This window comes from Hyperoodon ampullatus, assembly GCF_949752795.1.
Source record: "Hyperoodon ampullatus genome assembly, chromosome: X".
In the NCBI taxonomy this organism is placed as follows: Eukaryota; Metazoa; Chordata; class Mammalia; order Artiodactyla; family Ziphiidae; genus Hyperoodon; species Hyperoodon ampullatus.
In genome coordinates, this window is record NC_136913.1 from 29,586,954 (window position 1) to 29,609,173 (window position 22,220).

General features: G+C 37.5%; 1 protein-coding gene across 5 annotated transcripts in view; it reads right to left on the reverse strand.

Annotated features, from left to right (window-relative positions):
* DMD (dystrophin) overlaps nt 1-22,220 on the reverse strand; it is a gene marked incomplete at both ends in the record, with an annotated part of 2,093,893 nt that overhangs the window by 614,885 nt on the left and 1,456,788 nt on the right. For all 5 annotated transcript variants that reach the window (XM_079728248.1, XM_079728247.1, XM_079728250.1 and 2 more), the window contains one exon: nt 504-621. In XM_079728248.1, coding sequence (XP_079584374.1) covers nt 504-621 — 118 coding nt within the window. The remainder of the gene's footprint in view (nt 1-503; nt 622-22,220) is intronic.

A 22,220-nucleotide genomic window follows, 5' to 3' on the forward strand; every position in this document is an offset into this window, starting at 1 on the left:
TTTTTAATTACTGCAAATATTGGAGTTTTTTTAAACATCTTTACTGGAGTATAATTGCTTTACAATGGTGTGTTAGTTTCTGCTTTATAACAAACTGAATCAGTTATACATATACATATATCCCCATATCTCTTCCCTCCTGCATCTCCCTCCCTCCCACCCTCCCTATCCCACCCCTCTAGGTGGTCACAAAGCACTGAGCTGATCTCCCTGTGCTATGCGGCTGCTTCCCACTAGCTATCTACCTTACGTTTGGTAGTGTATATATGTCCATGCCACTCTCTCACTTTGTCACAGCTTACCCTTCCCCCTACCCATATGCTCAAGTCCGTTCTCTAGTAGGTCTGTGTCTTTATTCCCGTCTTACCCCTACAATAGTTTTAATATACAACTGTTTAGACTATTTTTATAAACGTGATGGAGGTTTATGAACTTAAGTCATTATAGAAACTTTTCGTACATGTTTCCTTAAGTTTCACGTGCCCGTTAACGAAAAGACTTACTTCGATCAGTAATGATTGTTCTAGCCTCTTGATTGCTGGTCTTGTTTTTCAAATTCTGGGCAGCAGTAATGAGTTCTTCCAACTGGGGGCGCCTCTGTTCCAAATCCTGCAGTGTTGCCTGAAGGAACAGATATAACAATATTGAGGTTCTTCAGCACTGTGCAAGCCTTTTATGGAATACAAAGAAAAGTGTAATTTTCAAACCAACCAAAGCGCTTTTAGAAATAAAAAAAATATGTTACTAGATATGTCTCTAATGTGTAAGGCTTTACAGAGAACAATTTAACAAGAAATGTGTTTCATTTTTAGATACCAAAACTATTTCAAGCGAAAATCTTGATTATGGATTTGCTTTACTATTTAAGAGATTAGACGGAGTCATTTCAGAGTACCTGGGTTTACTTAAACCAACATATGAGTGCCATGAGTAAAAAAAATGTAATTTTGAATTATGACAATGTATTTAAGAGAAAGACAGCTATTTATACTTGTAATCTCATTCTGTGCAGTGTCAAAATTAAGGTGTATATTTTAGAAACAGAAAAAGCAGAGAAGTGCTTTAAGAGATATAACTTACTTAACTTCTTTGTACCTGAAACTCCTCACCTATAAAATGAGGTGATGTAGATGAGCTAAATTAGTCTTTCCCCAAAATCGATTCCAGTAAGAATCACCTGATTCCTTTGCCTCACTTCAGAGTGAATGAATTAGATGGCAGGAGGAGGGCTGGAAATCTGCATTTTTAACAAATTCTCTGCGTAATTTTTATGATCAGGCAAGTTTGGAAAGCATCAGGCTAGAAGTTAATATTTGTATTCTGTCCTACAACTGACTTTAATACTGCTATAATAAAAGTACCAAAGACAATGAAGCCAACAAATATATATATGTTGGGATGCACCCGGCAGGCCTACAAGGCCTGTGCTTGTCCAGCTTCAAGACTGAAGAAGGAGCCCGGAGTCAGCAACAGAGACTGGTTTAATGGATGGGGGAGCTGACCTGTCTGAAGGAAGGTCTTGGAGGCAACACCCGAGCGTGTGTAGCAGACAGCAGGCAGGACATGGCGGCAGTCTTCCCTCCCGGTGGGGGGGCGGGAATGGCCAGTTATAGGGGAATTGACATCAGGTGGGCTCATTAGTTACCAGGGAAACCAGTAGAGGGGCACGCCCCTCACCGCCCCTTTGATGAAAACAATCACCAGCTGGGGCCTGGGGCGAGTATGCAGGAAGGTCAGTCATTTGGATGAGATACAGGCGAAACACGCACTGGTCGGGCAGGGGATGTACAGAGAGCAAGAGAACAGCCATCTTGAGTGGTCTGACCATACAATATATATTTAATTACAGGTAGCAACGTCCTCCTTCCCTCAAGTGTCCATCTATTGACTCTGTCATCTACTCTCTCTACACTAAGGGTGCAAATCCCAGTGATATTTACAAAGAAGTTTCAGGAAAAGTAAGGTATCTCCCTTGTTCTTGTACTAAAACTGAATACATTTTATTGGTTGTTATTAGTTTAAAACCAGTATGTGACAGATGTTTTACGTGTTTTCTCATTTTTCATCTCCTAATAACCACACTAGTAACTAAGCCTTTATGGTTTTAAATCTTATGCTCTTTCTACTACCACATGAGGCCAATGAAAGTGAAGAGGTAAAATGTGCTAGATGGTAATGTTTATGAAAGTCAGTTATCTACTATGCCCTTTGACTGGTGCTGATTTTCTAAACACTTTTGTATTTAGAAAGGCCAAATTTTGATCATTCTGTAGTGTTTTTTTGTGAAGAGGTAGGGAGATAGGCCTCGTGATTTGAGCTCAATTGCTTTTAGTAGTGTTAAAATAATGGGAAGAACTTATCCAAACATCACACATCTATTTTGAGCGTTTTCCCCTCTCTATTGAAAAATTGGAGGGGTTAACTTTTAACAAATTTTCCACATTTGTAAGCTGTGATTGCTCAGAAGAAAAATCCAATTTTCAGGTTTCTAACTTTTATGGTTTCTTTACACAAAAGTGTGTTTGAAATATGGAACAAATTGCCAAAGACAGCTATTGACGTAAGTGGCGTTAAGTCAGATGGAGAGTACTGAATAAATTCTAAAGTAGGAACCATATAGTAGCAGACAGATTTTACGAAATAAGATGTTTTCCAGGATTAGAATGTTACCCTCTGGTCACCTGTGACACAGCAAGCTCAGAAGGTACTTTGGAATTCCTGACTCTTAAATGTTTAATACATTCAATAATAGATTTTTAAAAAACAGACTTACCCAGAAACCATAAAGTCAAATCTTCCCCTCTATATACACATAGCTAGCCAAGTACACAAATTCATTCATTTACTCACTCACCTTTTTCATCTTATACATATCAAGTGTAGGCACTGTTTTAGGTGTTATGGATATAGCAGTGAATGAATACATGAAGTATGTTTTATGCAATTTAAATAAAATTTTGTGTTTTTTGATACTTGGAAGTTTTTATATAGCAAAGATTATCTTTATCATCATTTTTTCTTTGATTTAATATTAATCCACCCTCAAACAACCAGGCCATTCTTTGCTTCTAAATTCTGGATACATAACCCAATGATGGCTATACTTTCCCCATTCTTTTAGGATTATAAAGTTCGTTTAAGAAGTATGTTGTAGAAGTAACCTGATCAACTTTAATCTGAACCTTGCCAGGCTCTAAATTAAACCTGACCACAATGAACAGCTTTTACTGCTGAAATGAGCAAGCATGTCAATTTAGACTTAAAACCAGCCATTTTCCTCTCTAATGAACAAAATAGGTCTCAGGGTACTGTGAAACCTGTTCTCTAGTTGGGTAATTCTCTAATTCTGCTGACAGACACATGCTTTATCAGCACCTGAGAGGATTATTAATGACATCCTTGGAAGCAGCCTCCTTAAAAATCTAAGGAGATTCACAACTGCAATAAAACTATGCCTTTCTAAAAGATTTCAAACAAAACTGTAACTTTATCCCACTTTTTGGTCAACACATATAAACGTCCATTTCAAAAAAGAAAATGTACAATAATAATAATTATGTGTGTATGTATATATATGAAATTTATGAGATGCTAATATGCTAATTAAATAGTGGTTTCTCAGTAGACCAGAATGGGAATTTTCTTCTTCCATTTTCCTTCCAGAAATAAAGGGAAGGATCTGAATATGGCATTCATTTAATATTTTTTGTTAAGATATTATACAAACAGTGACTGAAATACCTTCTTGCTAAAAAACAGGACACATGCACGCAATGAGAGGAACAATTATTTTTCTTTTCATTTGGTTTTCTTTTGAGTGTACTCTATTTATTTGCTATTACAATTTCTTTAATTTTATAATCCCATAACTTCTCAAATACAATAACCTTCATCTCTATTCCACTGAGCCACCCACAGATGAGAGAACACCTTACATCTAATCATTACTCAAACTACCCACTTCCAAAATATCCATCTACAAAATTCTGTTCTCTGCCCCCAATCTGATGCTCATACCAGATGCTACTCTCTCAGAAACACTGTTTCTACTCTAATCTTCATCCTCATATGACCTCCAGTTGTCTTCTATTGTTCAATTTCTTTATTCTAGGTTTAGTGGTCTATATTTGTCATACTAAACAAGTAGAATGCTAATTATGCTTATTTTTCTGATATGAGCTCAGATACTTCTAACTTAAGTGAACAAAACTAGAACTATTACATGCTTAACAGTACCTAAGCATGATAATTGAGCACGTCTACAGGGATCTACCATTCTGGAAGAAACAAACACAAGGGAAGAAAGGAATCAGTGCTATTTCTAAGGAGTCATAAGCCAGCTACCGGGCTTTACTAAAAACAGCTTACCCCTTGGAGATGAGAATTCATCATGGATTCCACTAGCTGAGCAAAGATGGAGAAAAAAAAAATCTTCAAATACAAAGTGAATCAAAAGTCGTTAATCCTACCAAGTCTCCCCAGGGTTGACAGAAATGGTTATAAACAGCAATTCTATGAAAAAGGGAGTTAAACGATGGAGCCATGCGTACTAGAAGTAGGTTATTTTAGGATCTTAGAAAGAATTACACTTCATAATGCTATTTTTTAAAATGAAATACTACCTAAATAATACTCAAATAGAAAACTCTATATGTGTAGTTGAATATTTAGTATTTATATGTCTTAGACCTTAACCAGAAACTTGTTATATTTTTAGTATTTTTCTACAAAAATCAACAATCTTCACATAGTTAACTTTAGAACAAAGGCCCATGGTGATTTTCACTTGTGGCCATTTTCAGGAAATAAGCATGAATTCAACTTACATGTAATGTAAAAATGGAGACCTTATAGTCTTTTATTTACAATTTAAAAAATTAACATTAAAGATTGACAAGGTGAGACAGTTTACAGAACTACTTTATGTATGGAAGAAAATAAGCATTTAAGTCAGGTAGGTCCTAAATTGTAGCCTTGCTAGTAACTGAAAGAGATTTACCCGTGCTGATGCTAATCATCTGTCTAGCTTTCAACTGCCTCCCGGAGGGCCTTAATTCTGGCTTCTATTCTTGCATTCGGCTGCCTCTCCAAATAGATTGGCTAAACCCAAAGTTGTCTTTCTTGTCCTCCACTTCCTCACTTCTCATTTACATTTTAAACTGGCCTGGATATTTTCCTGCTGGGCATAACTTTTCTCCTTCTCTTAATGTTCTACCAGCATCTCGGTTGGCAACTTCTTCACAAGCACCTTCTAACTGTGGTTATCCTTTTGTCCTTCATTCACTCAAGAAATACTTTTTAAAAAAGCATTTTACTTTTATATAATCTAGAAGTTACAGAAAATTTGTAAGAATGGTCAAAGAACTCACACATACCCTTCACCCAGATTCACTAATTGTTAATATTTTGCCACATTTTATCATTTATCATTCTATCATTACATATACACATAATATCTGTGTATATAATATTATATATATTCTCTTCTGAACCATTTGTGAATAATCTGCAGACAGCATGCCCTTTACGCCTAGATACTTCAGTGTTTATTTTTTGAAAACAAATGCACTCTCTTACACAACCTCAGCTCAGTTTCTAGTTCAGGAAATTTAACATGGCTTTAGTACGATAATCTAATCTACATTCTTTATTCATAGTATAAAAATTACTCCTTTAATTGCCTTTCATTTACTGGTCCAGCCTCATGCATTGCATTTAGTTGTCCTATCTCTTTAGTCACCTTTAATCTGAAATACTTCTTCGCCTTTCTTTGAACTTCGTATCACTGATTATTTTGAAGAATACAAGCCAGGTATTTTGTAGAATGTACCCTAATTTGAGTTTCAGCAAATACTTTTATATATTTATGTTATGTCAGTCACTGAGCTAGTCATAGGAGATATAGCAGTGAAGGAGGAAACATTTTTGTTCTCAAGTGAAAAATGAACTAGTAGTGAGGAGAGGCAGTAATAAGCAATTATAATAAACTGAGGTGAGTATTACAATAGGGGTAGCACACGGAGTTATCAAAGCATACAGCAGAGATATCTAACCAAATTTAGGGTGTCAAGGAGAATCTTCTGAAAGAAGTGGAGCTGGTTCTCAGGTCTTCTTTATCTAAATTACTCAATTTTCTTGTGTGCCTAAGCTCCATTTTTAAAAGTTTTTTTTCAGCTTTATTTGGGTGGATTTGACAAATAGAAATTGTATATAAAAGTATACAACTTGTTTTGATATATGTATACATTGTGAAATGATCACCACAATCAAACTAGTTAACATATCCATCATCTCACAGTTACCTTTCGTGTGTGTGTGTGTGTGTGTCTGTGTGTGTGTGTGAGATGAGGACACTTAAGATCTATGCTCTTAGCAAATTTCTAGTGTACACTATTAGTAACTATAGTTAACTATATTAGACTATATATTAGACTAACTATAGTCTAACTATATTAGACGTCTAGAACTTATTCATCTTATAACTGGAAGTTTGTAGCCTATGACCAACATCATCCCATTTCCCTTATCCCACAGCTCTTGACAACCATCATTCTACTCTGTCTCTCAGAGTTCAACTGTTTTTAGATTCCACATATAAGTAAGATTTTACAATATTTGTCTTTCTGTGTCTGGCTTATTTCACTTAGTATAATATCTTCCAAGTTCATCCATGTTATCAAAAATGGCAGGATTTCCCCCTTCTTAAGGCTTAATAATATCCAATGTATATATACCTATACCACAATTTCTTTATCCATTCATCCACTGATGGACATTTAAGTTGTTTATATATCTTGGCTATTGTGAGTAATGCTGCAGTAAACATGGGAGTGCAGATATCTCTTTGGGATCCTGCCTCCATTTCCTTTAGATATAAACCCAGAAGTGAGACTGCTGGATCATATGGTATTTCTATTTTTAATCTTCTGAGGAACCTCGTTACCAACAGTGTACAAGGGTTCCCTTTTCTCCATACCCTCACCAACAGTTGTAATCTCTTGTCTTTTTGATAACAGCCATTCTAACAGGTGTGAGGTAATTTTCACCGTGATTTTGATTTGCATTTCCCTGATGATGAGTGATGTTGAGCACCTTCTCATAGACCTGTTGGCCATTTGGATGTCTTCTTTGGAAAAATGTTTATTCAGGTCCTCTGCCCAATTTTAAATCTGATTATTATTATTATTTTACTCTTGAGTTGTATGAGTTTCCTTATACATTTTGGATCTTAAACCCTTATCAGATACATGGTTTGCAAATACTTTCTCTCATTCCATAGGTTGCCTTCTCATTCTGTTGATTTTTTCCTTTGCTGTGAATAAGCATTTTTAGTTTGATGCAATCCCACTAGTCTATTTTTGCTTTTGTTGCCTGTGATTTTGGTGTCATATCCAAAAAATAATTACCTAGGCTAATGTCAAGAAGGTTTCTTCCTGTTTTCTTCTAGTAGTTTTACGCTTTCACATCTTTAAGTGCCATTGCTGCTAATACCCACTGTGGTGGCCCCAAGAAAGTGCAAGCCTTTTACGACTGAGATCTAAATGACTGAGGACTTTAGCTGCTGCATTTGGAAATCCATCACTACGTTGGAGAGAAGAAGCCAAGCCTCCCACAGACTGCTCCCCACCAATGACTGAATGTGATGAAGATACTAAAGTAGAGTCTTTCTTGGGAGAGCTGGGGCTCCTCTGGCTGACTGCAGCTCCATGTCTCCCCGACAGCTTTGCTGAACCTTCCTCAGACTGTACACTGGGGTATTTCTACACAATTTTCTCTCCCTTTTTCCTTCATTTCGTGTCAGACTTGCATTTTGGTCTAATGGCTGTCCCACCTTCCCTGGCTTCCTGTCTATTTCCTTTCACATTGATATTTTCTCTAATAAAATAATTTCCTGTTTAATCCTGTCTTGGGACGTTTAAACTCAGGCCCCAACTAACACACCCACTTTAGCCCTTCTAATTCCTAAACCTCTCATCAGCTCTTCAGATCCACATAATATGGTGACTCCATGATATTACCACCTGGATGTATAGTTCACAATTTCTGTACATTATTAATATAACTCTTATGATTCAAGTGAATTAGTATTTTTAAATTAGCTGTAGTAAAAACCACTGCTACTTTTTTTTTTAAAGGGCATGACCATTATTTTCAATAAGCCTAGACGTTAACTGAAGGAAAACAAGATTATTTATATGTGTTACATGGTGATGGGGATGGTTCCGTTCTATGCCTGTAGCTCAAGAACACTGGGATATCAAAGCAAGACACCAGGAATCCTGAAAGACATGACAAAAGGAACTTTGGGGCAAGTTTTCTGACTATGGAAGATAGCAAAGCTAAGATAAAAAAAAAAAGTAAAGTGTTTCTGAGTCAGAATTGCCCTGAGTAGGCAGAGACCTCAAGCAGGGCCAGCTTCACAGGCATGCAACTTAAAAGTGGCTACTCTGGCCTCTGCAAATAGAAGGGCCCCTTACTTAGTTTACGCTGCTGTTGCCATCTTGAAATTCTTTATTATTTTTTAACAAGGGGCCCTGCATTTTCATTTGTCATTGGGGCTTACAAATTATGTAGCCAATCCTGACCTTAACCCTGAAGTGAGCAGAGAATAATAGTTGTGTATCTTGCCTGAAGTGATGGTGAAGAAGACACTTAAATGCAAATTATGTCAATCAAATCCTTCTTGCTTAGTTCCTGAGAACTTGTTCTAAATTTCTGTAAGGAGCAATCATGAAGCTAAAAAATACATATTTGCGAAAAAAATATATCTTTTGGTCAGGAAAAGCAGAACAGGACACTTGGCAGTCCTCTGAGATGGGACCCTTTTACTACCAATGGTTATTGGGGAAGCAAAGTCACTGTGATTGCAGGAGAAGTGAAGCAGGGGACTTGACCTATCCCAAAAGTGGTGAATCATCTGAGAAAATAATTTGGGACCAAAAGGGGAACCTGTGGTTCCGGTAACAATAATGGCCACTGGGATCTCAAATTCCATTTCCCGTTTTAGCTAAGTATTAGTTTTACCTAAGGCTGGGGTGGCCTTGGGAAATACCTGGGAAACAGCTAAGCCCACAGTTACTAACCTGCAAATGCCAAGCACTTGGCTAATACACATAGAAAGATAAAACTTGGCCTCTTTTCTCAAGGAACTCATAATCTAGCAAAAACTAAAGACTCATAAAGAACTAATACAGTGGGAAATAATATTAACAACAATACTTGCTATTGAGCACTTACTGTGCACCAGAAGAATCTATCACAGATTAGTGGTTATGGGAATGGATTCTGGAGTAAGGCTGCCTGGGTTTGAATCCTGGCTGCCATCTACTTGGTTTCTTATTTTCAGCAAGTTACTTAACTACTCTCTTCTTTATTTCTACCACTAAAATGAAAATAATAAGAGTACCTACCTCTTAAGTTTGTTATGAGAATTACTCGGGTTAATATTTATAAAATGCTTGGAACATTTCTTGTTGCATAATAAAAACAAAGTTCTAAAGAAAAAATTAATTTCATCTTCATCATACTCTAAGAGGTAGGTACTATTCGCTTCTTTTATTATCCCTAGTTTACAGATAAGGAAAATGAAAGTAAAGGAAGCAATGTGTCCAGGATCACAGGTTAATAAGTGGTAGAACTTCGAATACAAGCAATTTGGCCCCAGGGTTCACACACTTAAAAGCTATGATATTAGGATATAGTTACAAAGTACCTATGCTATAGTATAATATAGTATAGCTATCATATAGTATGATATAATTATTATACAGGTGTGATTAAATGGGACAAGAGCATTGAAACGGGATCATGCAAGGGGAAATTATCTATTCATCTGATTAACTGATTAACTACTGAATCAGTCAGGGTTCCTGCAATAAGCAAATGGCTCATATACACTACTCTATATAAAATAGATAACTAATAAGGACCTACTATATAGCACCGGGAACTCTACTCAATACTCTGTAATGGCCTATATGGGAAAAGAATCTAAAAAAGAGTGGATATATGTATATGTATAACTGATTCATTTTGCTGTGCACCTGAAACTAACACACTTTGTAAATCAACTATACTCCAATAAAAATTAAAAAAAAAAAACTGGGATGGGAAGCCTTTCCTCCTCAAGGCCTGAAAGGCTAACTAGAGGGTACCTTTAAAGAATCTGAGAAGTAGCTGCAGCGAGAGGACCTCGATAGGAGCTGTGGCTGTCAGTAAAGGAACCTAGTCATCCCCTGACTCACTCTACTGTCACTCTCCGCTCCGCTGGTGCCTCCCATTAGGAGGAGGCAACTAATGGGTCAGCAAGCCCACTGCTGCTGCCGCCCATGTTATTCGTCCTCCCAGGGTAGAACAGGAAGTTAGAAAGTGTATCTGAGAAACTGTGAAGCAAAAGTACCAAAGTGAATGGTAAAGATAGAAACAACCACTAAAAGGAATCAGTGAGGGGAGTTACCATATATGAGAATTCTCAGGAAAGACTTCATAGCAGAGATGGCACTGCACTTGAACCTTGGAAGATTTGGCTAGGTCATGGAGTGGGGGGCATTATTAGGGAATAGAAAGCAGGAGCAAAGGCATGGAAATGAAACAAAGCCTCAGCTGGGCTGGCTGGTGTCTAGGATTCACTGGAAATAATGGGAGATAGGCTTAGATAGGTATAGTGGAAGTAGTTGATGGTTGGCTTTTTAAAAATCAGTTTGGATTTTATCATGAGGAAATGGGAAACAACGAAGACTAGAAAAACTGAAGCTATGGGAGCCAAGATTTTTGTAATCCTTTGGACACCTTATTCTTTCTGGCTGGAATACCTTCCTCGGTTCTTAGTCCTCTCCTGGGAATACAGTCAACAGAAAACCATAAATAAAAGTGTTGATTGACCAACTGACTGGACACAATAAGGGGAAACAGTGATACAAGAAAGAAAATTACAAGATAAATTCCATGCTGGAAGGGTGTGGGAATTACTAGAACACACATCCTTGTTTCGAGCAGTGTTTATCAGTATTATAAATATTACTGATCATTTGGCCAACTTTAAAAACAAAAAAAGTGAGAGATACCTAAGAAATGTGCCTCAGCCTCCCAAATTTGAGGCCTTTCTTATAATGGTCTAATACAAACTAATCTGCTATTAGTATGTTATTTTTTAAAATAAATTCTTTCCTTTTGTTGAAAAAGAGATTATGATGATCATTTCCAAGTTATTCTGTCACAGAAAACTTAAAGGATTGATTTGCTTGTCATTTCATAAAACCCTTAACATGCAAAAAATGAAAACTCCTTTCAGTTATACAAGCCAGTAAGTAAAAGTGGTCTAAATTGGGGATTTTGAAATATAATCTGAAAGTCAAGAAGAATTTCAGGCCACAATTTGTTGATAATGATTTGCAAATACAGTTCTAAGCTGATAGAAAGGGTGCTGACATTTTTAGCCATTCAACATTAGATCTATTGGTTATTCTCCATTGTTCACATGTCTTGAAACCCTATTGTTCTGTAAATTTAGCATATTGACAGAGGATAATTGGGGCAGTTTTAAGACAAGTTTTTGTCACATGTATCACATTTGTGGCCTTCTGATATTTTGACCCAATAAAATAAGTGATATAATTTCTTTTTTACCCCTACATATATTTTAGAAGAAACGGAAAATCGAAATCATTTTACAATATACATATTTTGGAATTATTCCTGCTCAAACTTTTCATTATTCATTTCTTGTTCTAGCTTGAAAAACACCATTTTTGAATCATTTTAACTTCAACTGGTCAGGATAAATTTTCTTTTATCTAATCAGAGTACCCTATACAGCAAATTGAATTATAAGTGAACCAAATTAATAAAATGGACGATAAATTACATAACATGAATAGTGAAATGTAACTATCCGAGGGCATTATTTCTAATATTTTGCCTTGTACAGAACCTCCTGATTTTGCGTCCAAAAGATGTTGTCCAAAGCCTGTATAAACCCCAGATAAAGGAGGCTAGAGCTGACAGATAATTGAGCACCGGTCAATCAAATGGGCAGGAAATATTTATTGACAGTATTCTATGCACAATACACCACAGTAGGGCATGTACCTTGTGGGTGATAGATGATGGCATAAAAGAGCATCCCCAGTGAATTCAATGAACTTGCAATGCAATTAGGGAGACGGCCTTCAGGCCTATGCATGCGTGCTCACACATGCAGTTAGCTAATAACAGAAAATAATATGTAAATGACAAATGCAATAGTCCATAGACTGCAGACTCTATGCTAACGAGATCCTGAAGAATGGGATTTTAAGATGAGCAGTTCCGGGAAAATGCCACAGAGGACCTGGAGTTATAGGAACCTGGCCTATAACTTGGAGGATGAACAGGATCGATAGATAACGACCTAGTGATGAGAGAGAGGGGGATTCCAGGACAAGGACTGAGCTCAAACCAATGTATGGAGGTCTGAATACACTAGGGTGATTGGGCAAAAGTGGGGAGAGCAACTCTGTAGTGAGTAGAGAATTATGATGACTATGATCAGTTGGGAAGGGAGGCTGGGGCTCTGAATACCAGATGAATGAGTAAGGACATTATGTTGAAGGCAATGGGGAATCTTTGGAGGTCTTAGAACAGAGGAATGCCAAAATAAAAGTGGCATTGTAGAAATACTAATCTTGTACCATTGCATCCAAAGTCCTTTTGAAGAGAAGACTGAAAAACTCAATCGCAGCAATCTAAGGAAAATCTCATCTATCTCCTCTTTGACTAAATTTCCTGTCATGAAAACATGCAAAACATTTCCAATTTAGCTTCAGGCATCCTCTTATTCCAGGAGAAAATAACTCCATTGCATATAAGTAAAATAAATTCAACCCCACTCTTGTAAAGAACTATCCCAGAGAATTATTAAACAGATTTTCTATCTCATTTTTAATATTACATTAAATAGGATGGGGGTAGAGAGGGACTGTAGTTTCAGTTTAGAAACAAGTAAACATTCAGAATATGTTGTTAAAATTTTAAAAATTCTTGCTCCAAAGAATAAACAGAGACTCTCAGAATATGAGAATTGGGATTTCTCCAGAAATATAACTTCAAAGATTACTATCAGTGGTAAGAAGAATTACCAATATAATATTATGATGTCACATTTTGTGAACCTAACCTTTCAGTATCGTTTTTTTTAGTCTATTACTGCATTAGACATATGATACTTTCTTTGGGAAATGAGTCTTCAGACAAGACTCTTGACTCTAGGAAAGGAGCCTGATTGTTCTTTAACAAGTACTGTACTAATCCCCTCAAAAATAAAAAGCCAAAGCAAACAAAAGGTTGTGCTAAAAATTATTCAGCCTCTTCATGTCTTCAAAACATTTTAGAGATGCCACTTATTTAAGTACTGATACAAGAACCTTAGTTTTTGTTGCCAACTGCAGCCACCAATAAACTGAGGCAAAGCAAGAGATGTCACTGTTCTGTGATACTACCTGTATATGGCAAGTGAAGTGGAGAAATGAGCAATTATCTAGAGGTGATTAAATTCATGTACACAGTCAACTGGTATAATTCAAGCACCCAAATGATTTTTCCCATCTTCAAATGATAGATATTAAGATTTGAATTATCAAAATAACTGGCACAGCTGTTCAATTCATGTTGCATATATAGGGAGAGAATCAGGCTCAGTTTATTTGTCTGTAAAATAAGGATAATTACATTTATATCAATCAGTCTTGGGGCGATTAAAACTATAAATATATTTCTAAGAATTCAAATACCTTAGGTACAAATTAGTCAAATATGGCTAGTCCAGGTTTCTTTTTTAGGAACAGTAATTGGGAAATATGTTATGTAGGATATATGTAATCCACCAGGTTTCAACTTTCTGACTTCACTGTTTTGAGTGTTACGAAGTGAAGAGGACACATGGATAGTGAACAATAATGTGCTTGTGCTAAGGAATGCTCTCTTAATGGTTTGCAAACCTCTTTGAGTTTTATAAGCAAGTGTAAAATGTGTACGTGTGTGTGTGTGAGAGAGAGAGAGAGAGAGGGAGGGAGGGAGGGAGGGAGGGAGGGAGAGGGAGAGAGAGAGAGAGCGCACCTGTGTGTACTCACACAGGACAGGCAAGATCCAAAAAGAGAAGAGAGGTATGCACAATCTATATCAAACTTTCGCATCAAATGGTGTGATGTGTACGATTTGGACATACATATAAGGAATAAAAGCTTAACAATTGGGTCTCATGTTTCAAAATAGACACCATACTTTGCATATTCTCAGAGACCGACATTAATCTATTTCTTCTCAGAAATTATATGACTGGGGAAGAGAAAAATCTGTCTTTGATTGGGTGCTATGTGTTTAAGCCATGGCTTAGCTTAAATCATTTATGAAGATCATTTCTCGGTAGGTGAATAGAGTTGCTATGATAGAGTGTTAATACACTTGCAGCAAAGTGTTGCTGGGGGGTAGGAGGTGTTAGACATTGATCAGGAGCTTAAGAGATGAGCTATTTATTTTTGCTGGTGTAAGAGGACAATGTCTATAATAAAACAATGATTCTGCTTCTCTGTCAAAAAATACCACTTTATGACATAAAAGCTCTCTTCAGTAAACAAAGAACAGACTGTTATTAGGAGATATAAAAATTACAATAGAATATATTTCCCTGTAGGAGCACAACAGCCTTTAACTCAACTGGAACTTGCATTGTGATGGCTTTTAAAGGAGGGGACATATTCTATGGGGAGAAGCTCAGATATCCTTTTCAATTCCCTGGACTGTACTAGTTCTCATCCTATAAAAATGGGTCTACATTAGCACACGGTGCCAGTAAATCACACACTTGCACTGCAGCATGAAAGGGGCCCAGCTTGGGGGGAATTGCTTTATGTGGCGTAGCTCCATGCAAACACATGGCTCAAATGAAGCTGATTCCAAGGAATATGGAAACTTTATGTTCAGTTTGATAGGTAAATGCACAGCTTCTCAACTGGGAGCTTCTAGATCTGCTCCAAGGGCAAGTGTAATCAATCCGTGAATGGTTTTTGCAATGCTGCACACCTAACCAAGCTGTTTACATTACTCGGAAGAGTTAAGTTTAATTCTGTTTTACTGGGATGGTTGCTTATTATTAACACTCATTTCAATACATGTTAAGTAATTTAAAAAGCGGCTGTAATCCCTGGAGAAAGGTTGCAGTAAGAATTCTCCAACTATCCACTTTTCTCTGTTTTATTTCTATGAGGTGAGCCCAATTGCTTACCCTTCGCTGCCTCAGACACTTTAGTGGCGTGAGACTAGGCAGCGACCAAAACCTATAATAAATAAATCAGTACTGTTAGTTGGTTCCAAATTCTAATACCTCAGTCTTAATTCTCTTTCCCTCCCTCCCTCCCTCTCTTCCTCCCCCCTGCCGCCTCTCTGTTATATTAATGATCTACCTTATTTTTAGGGGAAGTTTTCTCTACGATAGTGGCCAGAGCAGGTGTTAATGAGGTCAACACTTCAATTAAAACTTCACAAAGCTAGGTAGGCTAAAGGCAAAAGCTAATTCCAAGCTTTTGGTTCACAAAAGTGATGCTATTAAACACAGGTAATGACAAAAGTAACGCCCACTACATGAGTTACTAGAGAGGAGGCAGGAGCATTAAGTATTTGGACAATGGGCAGCACAAATGGAAGGTTAAACAATAAGAAGGGAATCTGAGGGATGCAACTGACTGAGCAATTTTGGTTTAATAAATATCCATCTTATAATCTTAATAGTAATTATCTGCCCCTAATCTTGATGCACTTAGATACAGTATTCACTAAAAATATCTGCTAAAACTTGTCACTCCACTCCCCAGAAAGTTCACTGCCTTACAAACTCCTACAGCATAACAATTACAACACAATAATAACAACTAGATATTGTGTGTCTCCTGTGTGCCAGACATCGTCCTAAGCGCCTTACATATAGTAATTTACAGCAACCGTCTGAGCTGGGTACTTTTACTCTCTTTTCCCGACAAGGAAAATGAGGCACACAGAGATTACATAACCTACACGAGGTCACCAAGCTAACCCGTGCTGGAGGTAGAATAAAATGATTTAGATCCTCCTTTTCCAATGTTTTCCTCCATTACATTTTAGCTACAGCTTCTTAAGTAGCTACAAGGTAGCAGAAGCTGGGCTAGATGTTTTACAAACATCCTTTTTTAATCTTCACCACAACTTTACCTAGCTGGATATTATACCCATTTTCACACGTGACGAACAGGCTCAGAGAAGATTAATAATTTCCCCCAAGGAGAGCCAGCCAGTTAGAAGGAGAAAAGCATTTGCACCCGGTCTGCCTAACTCCTAAGCCTAGCCCTGCCCACACGCCCACCAGGCCTCTCTGTAAGCTACTCTGCTTCCTCTTCTCAAACTTATTCTTCACTTTTCCTGCTCCTGTGGTTGTACTTCCCATGCCATGGAATTCATCAATGCTTCACTACAGTTCAGTTTCTAAACTAGAGTGCAATGGGTTAAACAAATTCAGAAGAAAAAAAAAAAAACAATCCGGAGGGAAGACTACACAATTGGTTTGTTACTCCTCATTTTTTTTTCAACTTGATTTCCAAATGGACATGTTTTCCTTTTTGTCTGCTTTACTGTCATTGTTCCACATGGTTACATTCAAATCTGTCATTTTTTAAATATTGGAAATATGTATTTCTATGGTTAAAATGGAGGAATCATGCCATTTTCTCTATACCCTATTTTTACTCCTTATATTTAAGAAAAATAAACTCCAAAAAGAAACTCAATTAAAATTTTGCCAAATTGGTTACTATTAAATGTTTATGGCTGTATTTGTTTCCTATGGCTGTTGTAATAAATTATCACAAACTTAGTGGCTTCAAACAACCTAAATTTATTATTTTACAGTTCTGGAGGTCAAAAGTTTGAAAATGGGTCTCTGGGGATAAAATCAAGGTTTCAGAAGAGCTTGTATTCATTCTGGAGTCTTTAGGGGAGAGAATTCACTTCTTTGGCTTTTCCAGATTTTAGAAGCTGCCTGCATTCCTTGGCCTGTGGCCCCACCTTCCATCTTCGCATTTCTGTCTCTGACTCTGCTTGTATTATCACATTGCCTTCTCTCTTATAAGGACCTTTCTGATGGTATTGGGCATGTCAGGATAACCCGTGAAGATCTCCCTATGTCAAAACCCTTAACTTAATCCCTCTGCAAAGTCCCTTACACCATGTAAGGTAACATACTGACACATTCTAGAGGTTAGGACATGAACATCTTTGGGGAGCCATTATTCAGCCTACCACCATGGTTCTGCAGTCACTTAGAATTCAACTGCTTGTCACAATATGGCATACTTTTTTGGGCTGGTTCAGTACTATGTGAGAGTTAGTGACAAGGGTTACAAAATTCCACAATCTAGAAAGCACAGGAGGCAAAAAAGCAGTGAGAATCCTGCTCTGCATGGCCAACCTGTTTTAACCAGTCATCCAGAGGCAGGACAGGCGTATTGCTGCATTGCTTTCACCCTGCTACCAAAAGTCCATTCGAATATCCTTATTAAGAAGTGGAAACTGGAGCTCACAGAAGTGTTACATTTTTTTAAAAAATTAATGAACTGTGACTCCCTGGGGAAATCAGGGTGTTGCTGTTTTGTAACAAGCCACTCTTCAGGAGTAAATCCTGGAAGAATTCCAGAATAAAGTCCTTAACTTTTGGGGAGTGATAGTCAGCAGGAAAAGAAGGGGCCCTACATTCTGGGACACAAAAACAGCAGCTCCCCGTAGCTCAGCTTCGCTCATTCAGCTTTATTCTTTCCCCTTCACACCCACTCATAAACATTAAGCCTTCTTCCCAGCTGTCTTCCTCCCCTTTTTCGTTTTTAAACCTCTTCTACTTTTTGACTTCTTTTCTCTGTAACAACTACTACCAAAAATCTGATAGCTTTTTTTTTTTTTACTGTTACCATGGAGAGAATAATTGTCTCATCAAGGAAAGGAGGTGGTGCAGAGGGAGAGGGAAGAACCACATATGAAAATTGAGAGTTAGCCTCCGTGTCTTTTCAACAATATCCAATTAAATCTTTTCACTACCATACACAAAACAACAGGAACACAGTGGGTGGCCAATTTAGCCCAAGTATGTGAATGAATCAGTAGGCTCTGTGATAATATGCTGGGGAGGGTCAGGGAGGTAGGGAGGGGGATGCTCAATGCTGAACAATGGTAACTGATAGATAATTACTATGCAGTTGTTTGAATAGATGCTGCTCTCTATCATTTTCAGGTAAATGACCTTCAGAATGGCGGCAGAGGATTTTCTCCAAAATGATGAAATAGAAATATGTAGACACACAAAGCAAGTAGAGGGAAGAGACCTGTGAAATATTTCTCGATGATATTTTTTTAAAAATGAGTGCTATAGGGACAGAGAGAACAAGAGCAGTTACCAATGCCCCCTGGTTTTCTTTTCTCCACTCTTCTCTTTATAAGGTGAAAACAAAGTGGAAGAAAATTCAAATATAGAATCATCAGGTGGTGAAACATCAGTGAGATTTTAATGAAGTCTAGAATTTTATACCTCAAACTAGAAAAAATCTGTTGCTGATTTATAGATGTGCCAATATGAAGAAATACGTGAAATAATATTAATCCTTCTATTTTAATTTTCATGAGATGAATCATACATATGTTTTATTCTTTCTGATCATTCTGAGCAAAACCAAATTATGAAATTTTTAAAAATGCTGTTTCTCAAATTACAACAGATAAATTATCATATCTTTAGTAGAAGAATCCTGCATAAATCCTGTACATAAATATCATGCCTAAAGGCTTGCATCAACAAGAGTAATCAAAAGAAAATAACTGCAAAGTAGTAAAAACATAAATTTAAAATGTTGGTGGTGATGACATGAAGGCGAGAATTTGGAGTTGAAGTACCACGTTGATCAACTTTTTCTGTTCCTCTCTCCCTTTCCTTATTACCCACTCTAGCTTTTAAAAACATGATGAGACTGTTTTAACAGAACAGTGTGATGCGATATTTCAGATATACAAAAAGGTATACAGAATATAAGGTTACAATTGCAGTTTGTGACATGGCTGTACCTATCCACACACACTCACCTGGCACTGTATGTCACTGACTCACTTGATTTAATTTTTTAATGTAAAATTTTATACTGGATAGATGTTTATTTTTAAAAGAGCAATGTTACTAGAAATTAATTTTTTTTTTTTTTTTTTGCGGTACGCGGGCCTCTTACTGTTGTGGCCTCTTCCACCGCGGAGCACAGGCTCCAGACGCGCAGGCCCAGCGGCCATGGCTCATGGGCCCAGCTGCTCCGCGGCATGTGGGATCTTCCCGGACTGGGGCACGAACCCGTGTCCCCTGCATCGGCAGGCGGACTCTCAACCACTGCACCACCAGGGAAGCCCTAGAAATTAAGTTTGACAGATAGTTTAGGATTATAACTTTTGTCTACCTTGGAATTAATCATAAAGTTGGGAGAAGGAGAATAGCAAATAAGGATACCACTCCAGAGCCCTGACCCAAATATAGAGCACAAGGCAGCTCCAGAGTCCACCTACAATCTCATGTGAATTCAGAGAAAATTCACTATCAGCAGGCATGATTACAATAAATAATTCTCTTATTGATAAAGCAGAAAATACAGATAGACAGGAAGAGAGAAAGGGAGGAAAGAAGTAAATAAAGAAGGAAGGAAGGAAACAAAGGAGGGTAAGTAGGAAGGAAGGAAGGAGGGGAGGGAGGGAGGGAGGGGGAGGGGAGAGGGGGGAGAACTCTAATTTATGCAATATTTGCTACTCCATTTCCTGTTAGCATTGTCTGCTGGCCACTTCACAACAGTCCCAGAAAAAAAAAAGAATACATTACTCCAAATTACAGACTATGAAATAAACAGATAAAAACTAAGATGATTTGCATGAAAAGAAAACAATAAGCTCTTTTCACAGGACAAACTGAGGGTTTCATTAAGCAAAGTTGTAGGAAAAAGCTACATATCTTTTCAAGCTCTTAGTTATTGCCGAACCTGTAAATCCCATGCCCCATTACCCCTACACAAGCCAGGGAGATGTTCTCACAGAATAGCATTTCATTCGTGATCGAATTGACATCAAATGGTTGTCCCTTCTTAATATATACAAAGAATTTTTGATTTGGTGGCTGTGTGCTTTGTTTTGTAGTTGGACCATTAAAAATGATGAAATTTCTCATGTAGTTAGGACATAAACAAAGATGAAAGAAATGTCTCACTTAAAATATTTATAAACAAGGATAAAATCCTGGCAAATATACTGTTGGCCCAGAGTTGGCTTGTTTACCAGATATATTCTTAAGGCTAAATACCTTAAATCAGGAAAAACCTACATATATATGTTTCAACTACCTATGATGATTACTGTAAGGAAGATAAATTGGATAATAAATCTGACCTTGAAGATTATGAATCAGTGGACACTTGATTTGATGCATGTTAAAATGTCTGTGGTAAAATTAAAAAAAAAAAACCAAAGCCATTTTTCATTAACAAAAATTTATAAATTATGTTATGAAGTCTGTAATAGACTTTAACATACTTCAGTATAGAGATTATATATGTGATGGTATGCATGTGTTACCAGTCAGTTACCTCAATCAGAAATTCATATGGGGGATGGGGTTAGACTTTAATCCGAAAGGCCAGATTCCTCCGACAGGTGCTACAAGCATTTAAACTATTTTTAACCACAGTCAACATCAGAAGTCTTGCAAATGAGCAAAATGAGTATTAGAAGTGGACTTTCATTTACAATATTAGTGTTATTCAAGATATATGGTTTGGTTGAAATATATTAGAGACATTCTTCATCTTTATTAAGGACCAGGTATAAAAATCTAGTGAGCTATGGAGCCAGTACTTTTTGGAATATTACCCAAGATTTGATGCCCAGACTATTCTGTGTCTCCACATTGAATCCAAAGATACTGATTGCCTGACATTCTCTCTAAGGTTAACTGAATCCTGCCCCTAGACTCTAGAATATTCTCACATCTGCCTTGAGTGAACCTTTTATATAGATTGTGATTGTAATGCAGGATAGTGAGGGTATGGGAGAGTAACTAACCCCTACTTACTAGGCTTCTGCCACTGTTATATACCCAAAATAACCTAAAAGTCAGCTGTGCATAACAATACTGATCTAGAATAATTCAACAACACTGTGCAACCCACACTCTTTAAAACTCACTATTCTTGGGGCTTCCCTGGTGGCACAGTGGTTGAGAGTCTGCCTGATGATGCAGGGGACACAGGTTCGTGCCCCGGTCTGGGAAGATGCCACATGCCACAGAGCAGCTGGGCCCGTGAGCCGTGGCCGCTGAGCCTGTGCGTCCGGAGCCTGTGCTCCGCAACGCGAGAGGCCACAACAGTGAGAGGCCCGCGTACTGCAAAAAAACAAAACAAAACAAAAAAACAAAACAACTCACTATTCTTTCAGGAAGTATAACCAGTATATAAAAACAATTGTTCCCTGTAACCCTTACCTCATTCTGTTCAACAATACATTTGCTTTTGTTCTGAGAGTATAACACTAAATTTCTCTTTTGATTCCTCATGGTGATATTTGTCCAATGTGGCTTAATAACCAGATCTTTAAAGTTTTCATTCCATTTCTGTGTACTATTTTGATCATTTGAATAATTTCACAAAATCCTGCCTTGCCTTTCACCTTGAAGTATCAACTCATTACCTTTTTCCCCACAGCCCAAACAATTACCAGGTCTAGCAATTTAGTTAAGAAAACAGACTGGTATTTATATAATTGTCCTCTGAGTGTGTGTGTGTGTGTGTGTGTGTGTGTGTGTGTCTGACTATGTGTGTGTGGGATGGGGGGATGGAGAAGGAATGAGCTTGATCATCACTGAATACAAGAAATTAGTTATGGAGAGGCAAACCCGGCGTTCAGATATAGGACTGTGACGAGACCACTTCCTCTCACCGTATGGGGGCCTAACTGGGCTGCAAAAATATCCTCCTCTCTGACGTTTTTATCTTGGCTCTTGACAAGCTTTCCATTGCCTTTCTGTTCAAGATTCAGATTTCCTATTATTGCTCCCCTGGGTATATGTTTTTACAGAATGGTTCCTGTCCCTGAGAAGGCCACATCAAATAAGTGACATCACATGGAGTAATACAAGTCCAGTCCTTTCCCCGCAAATC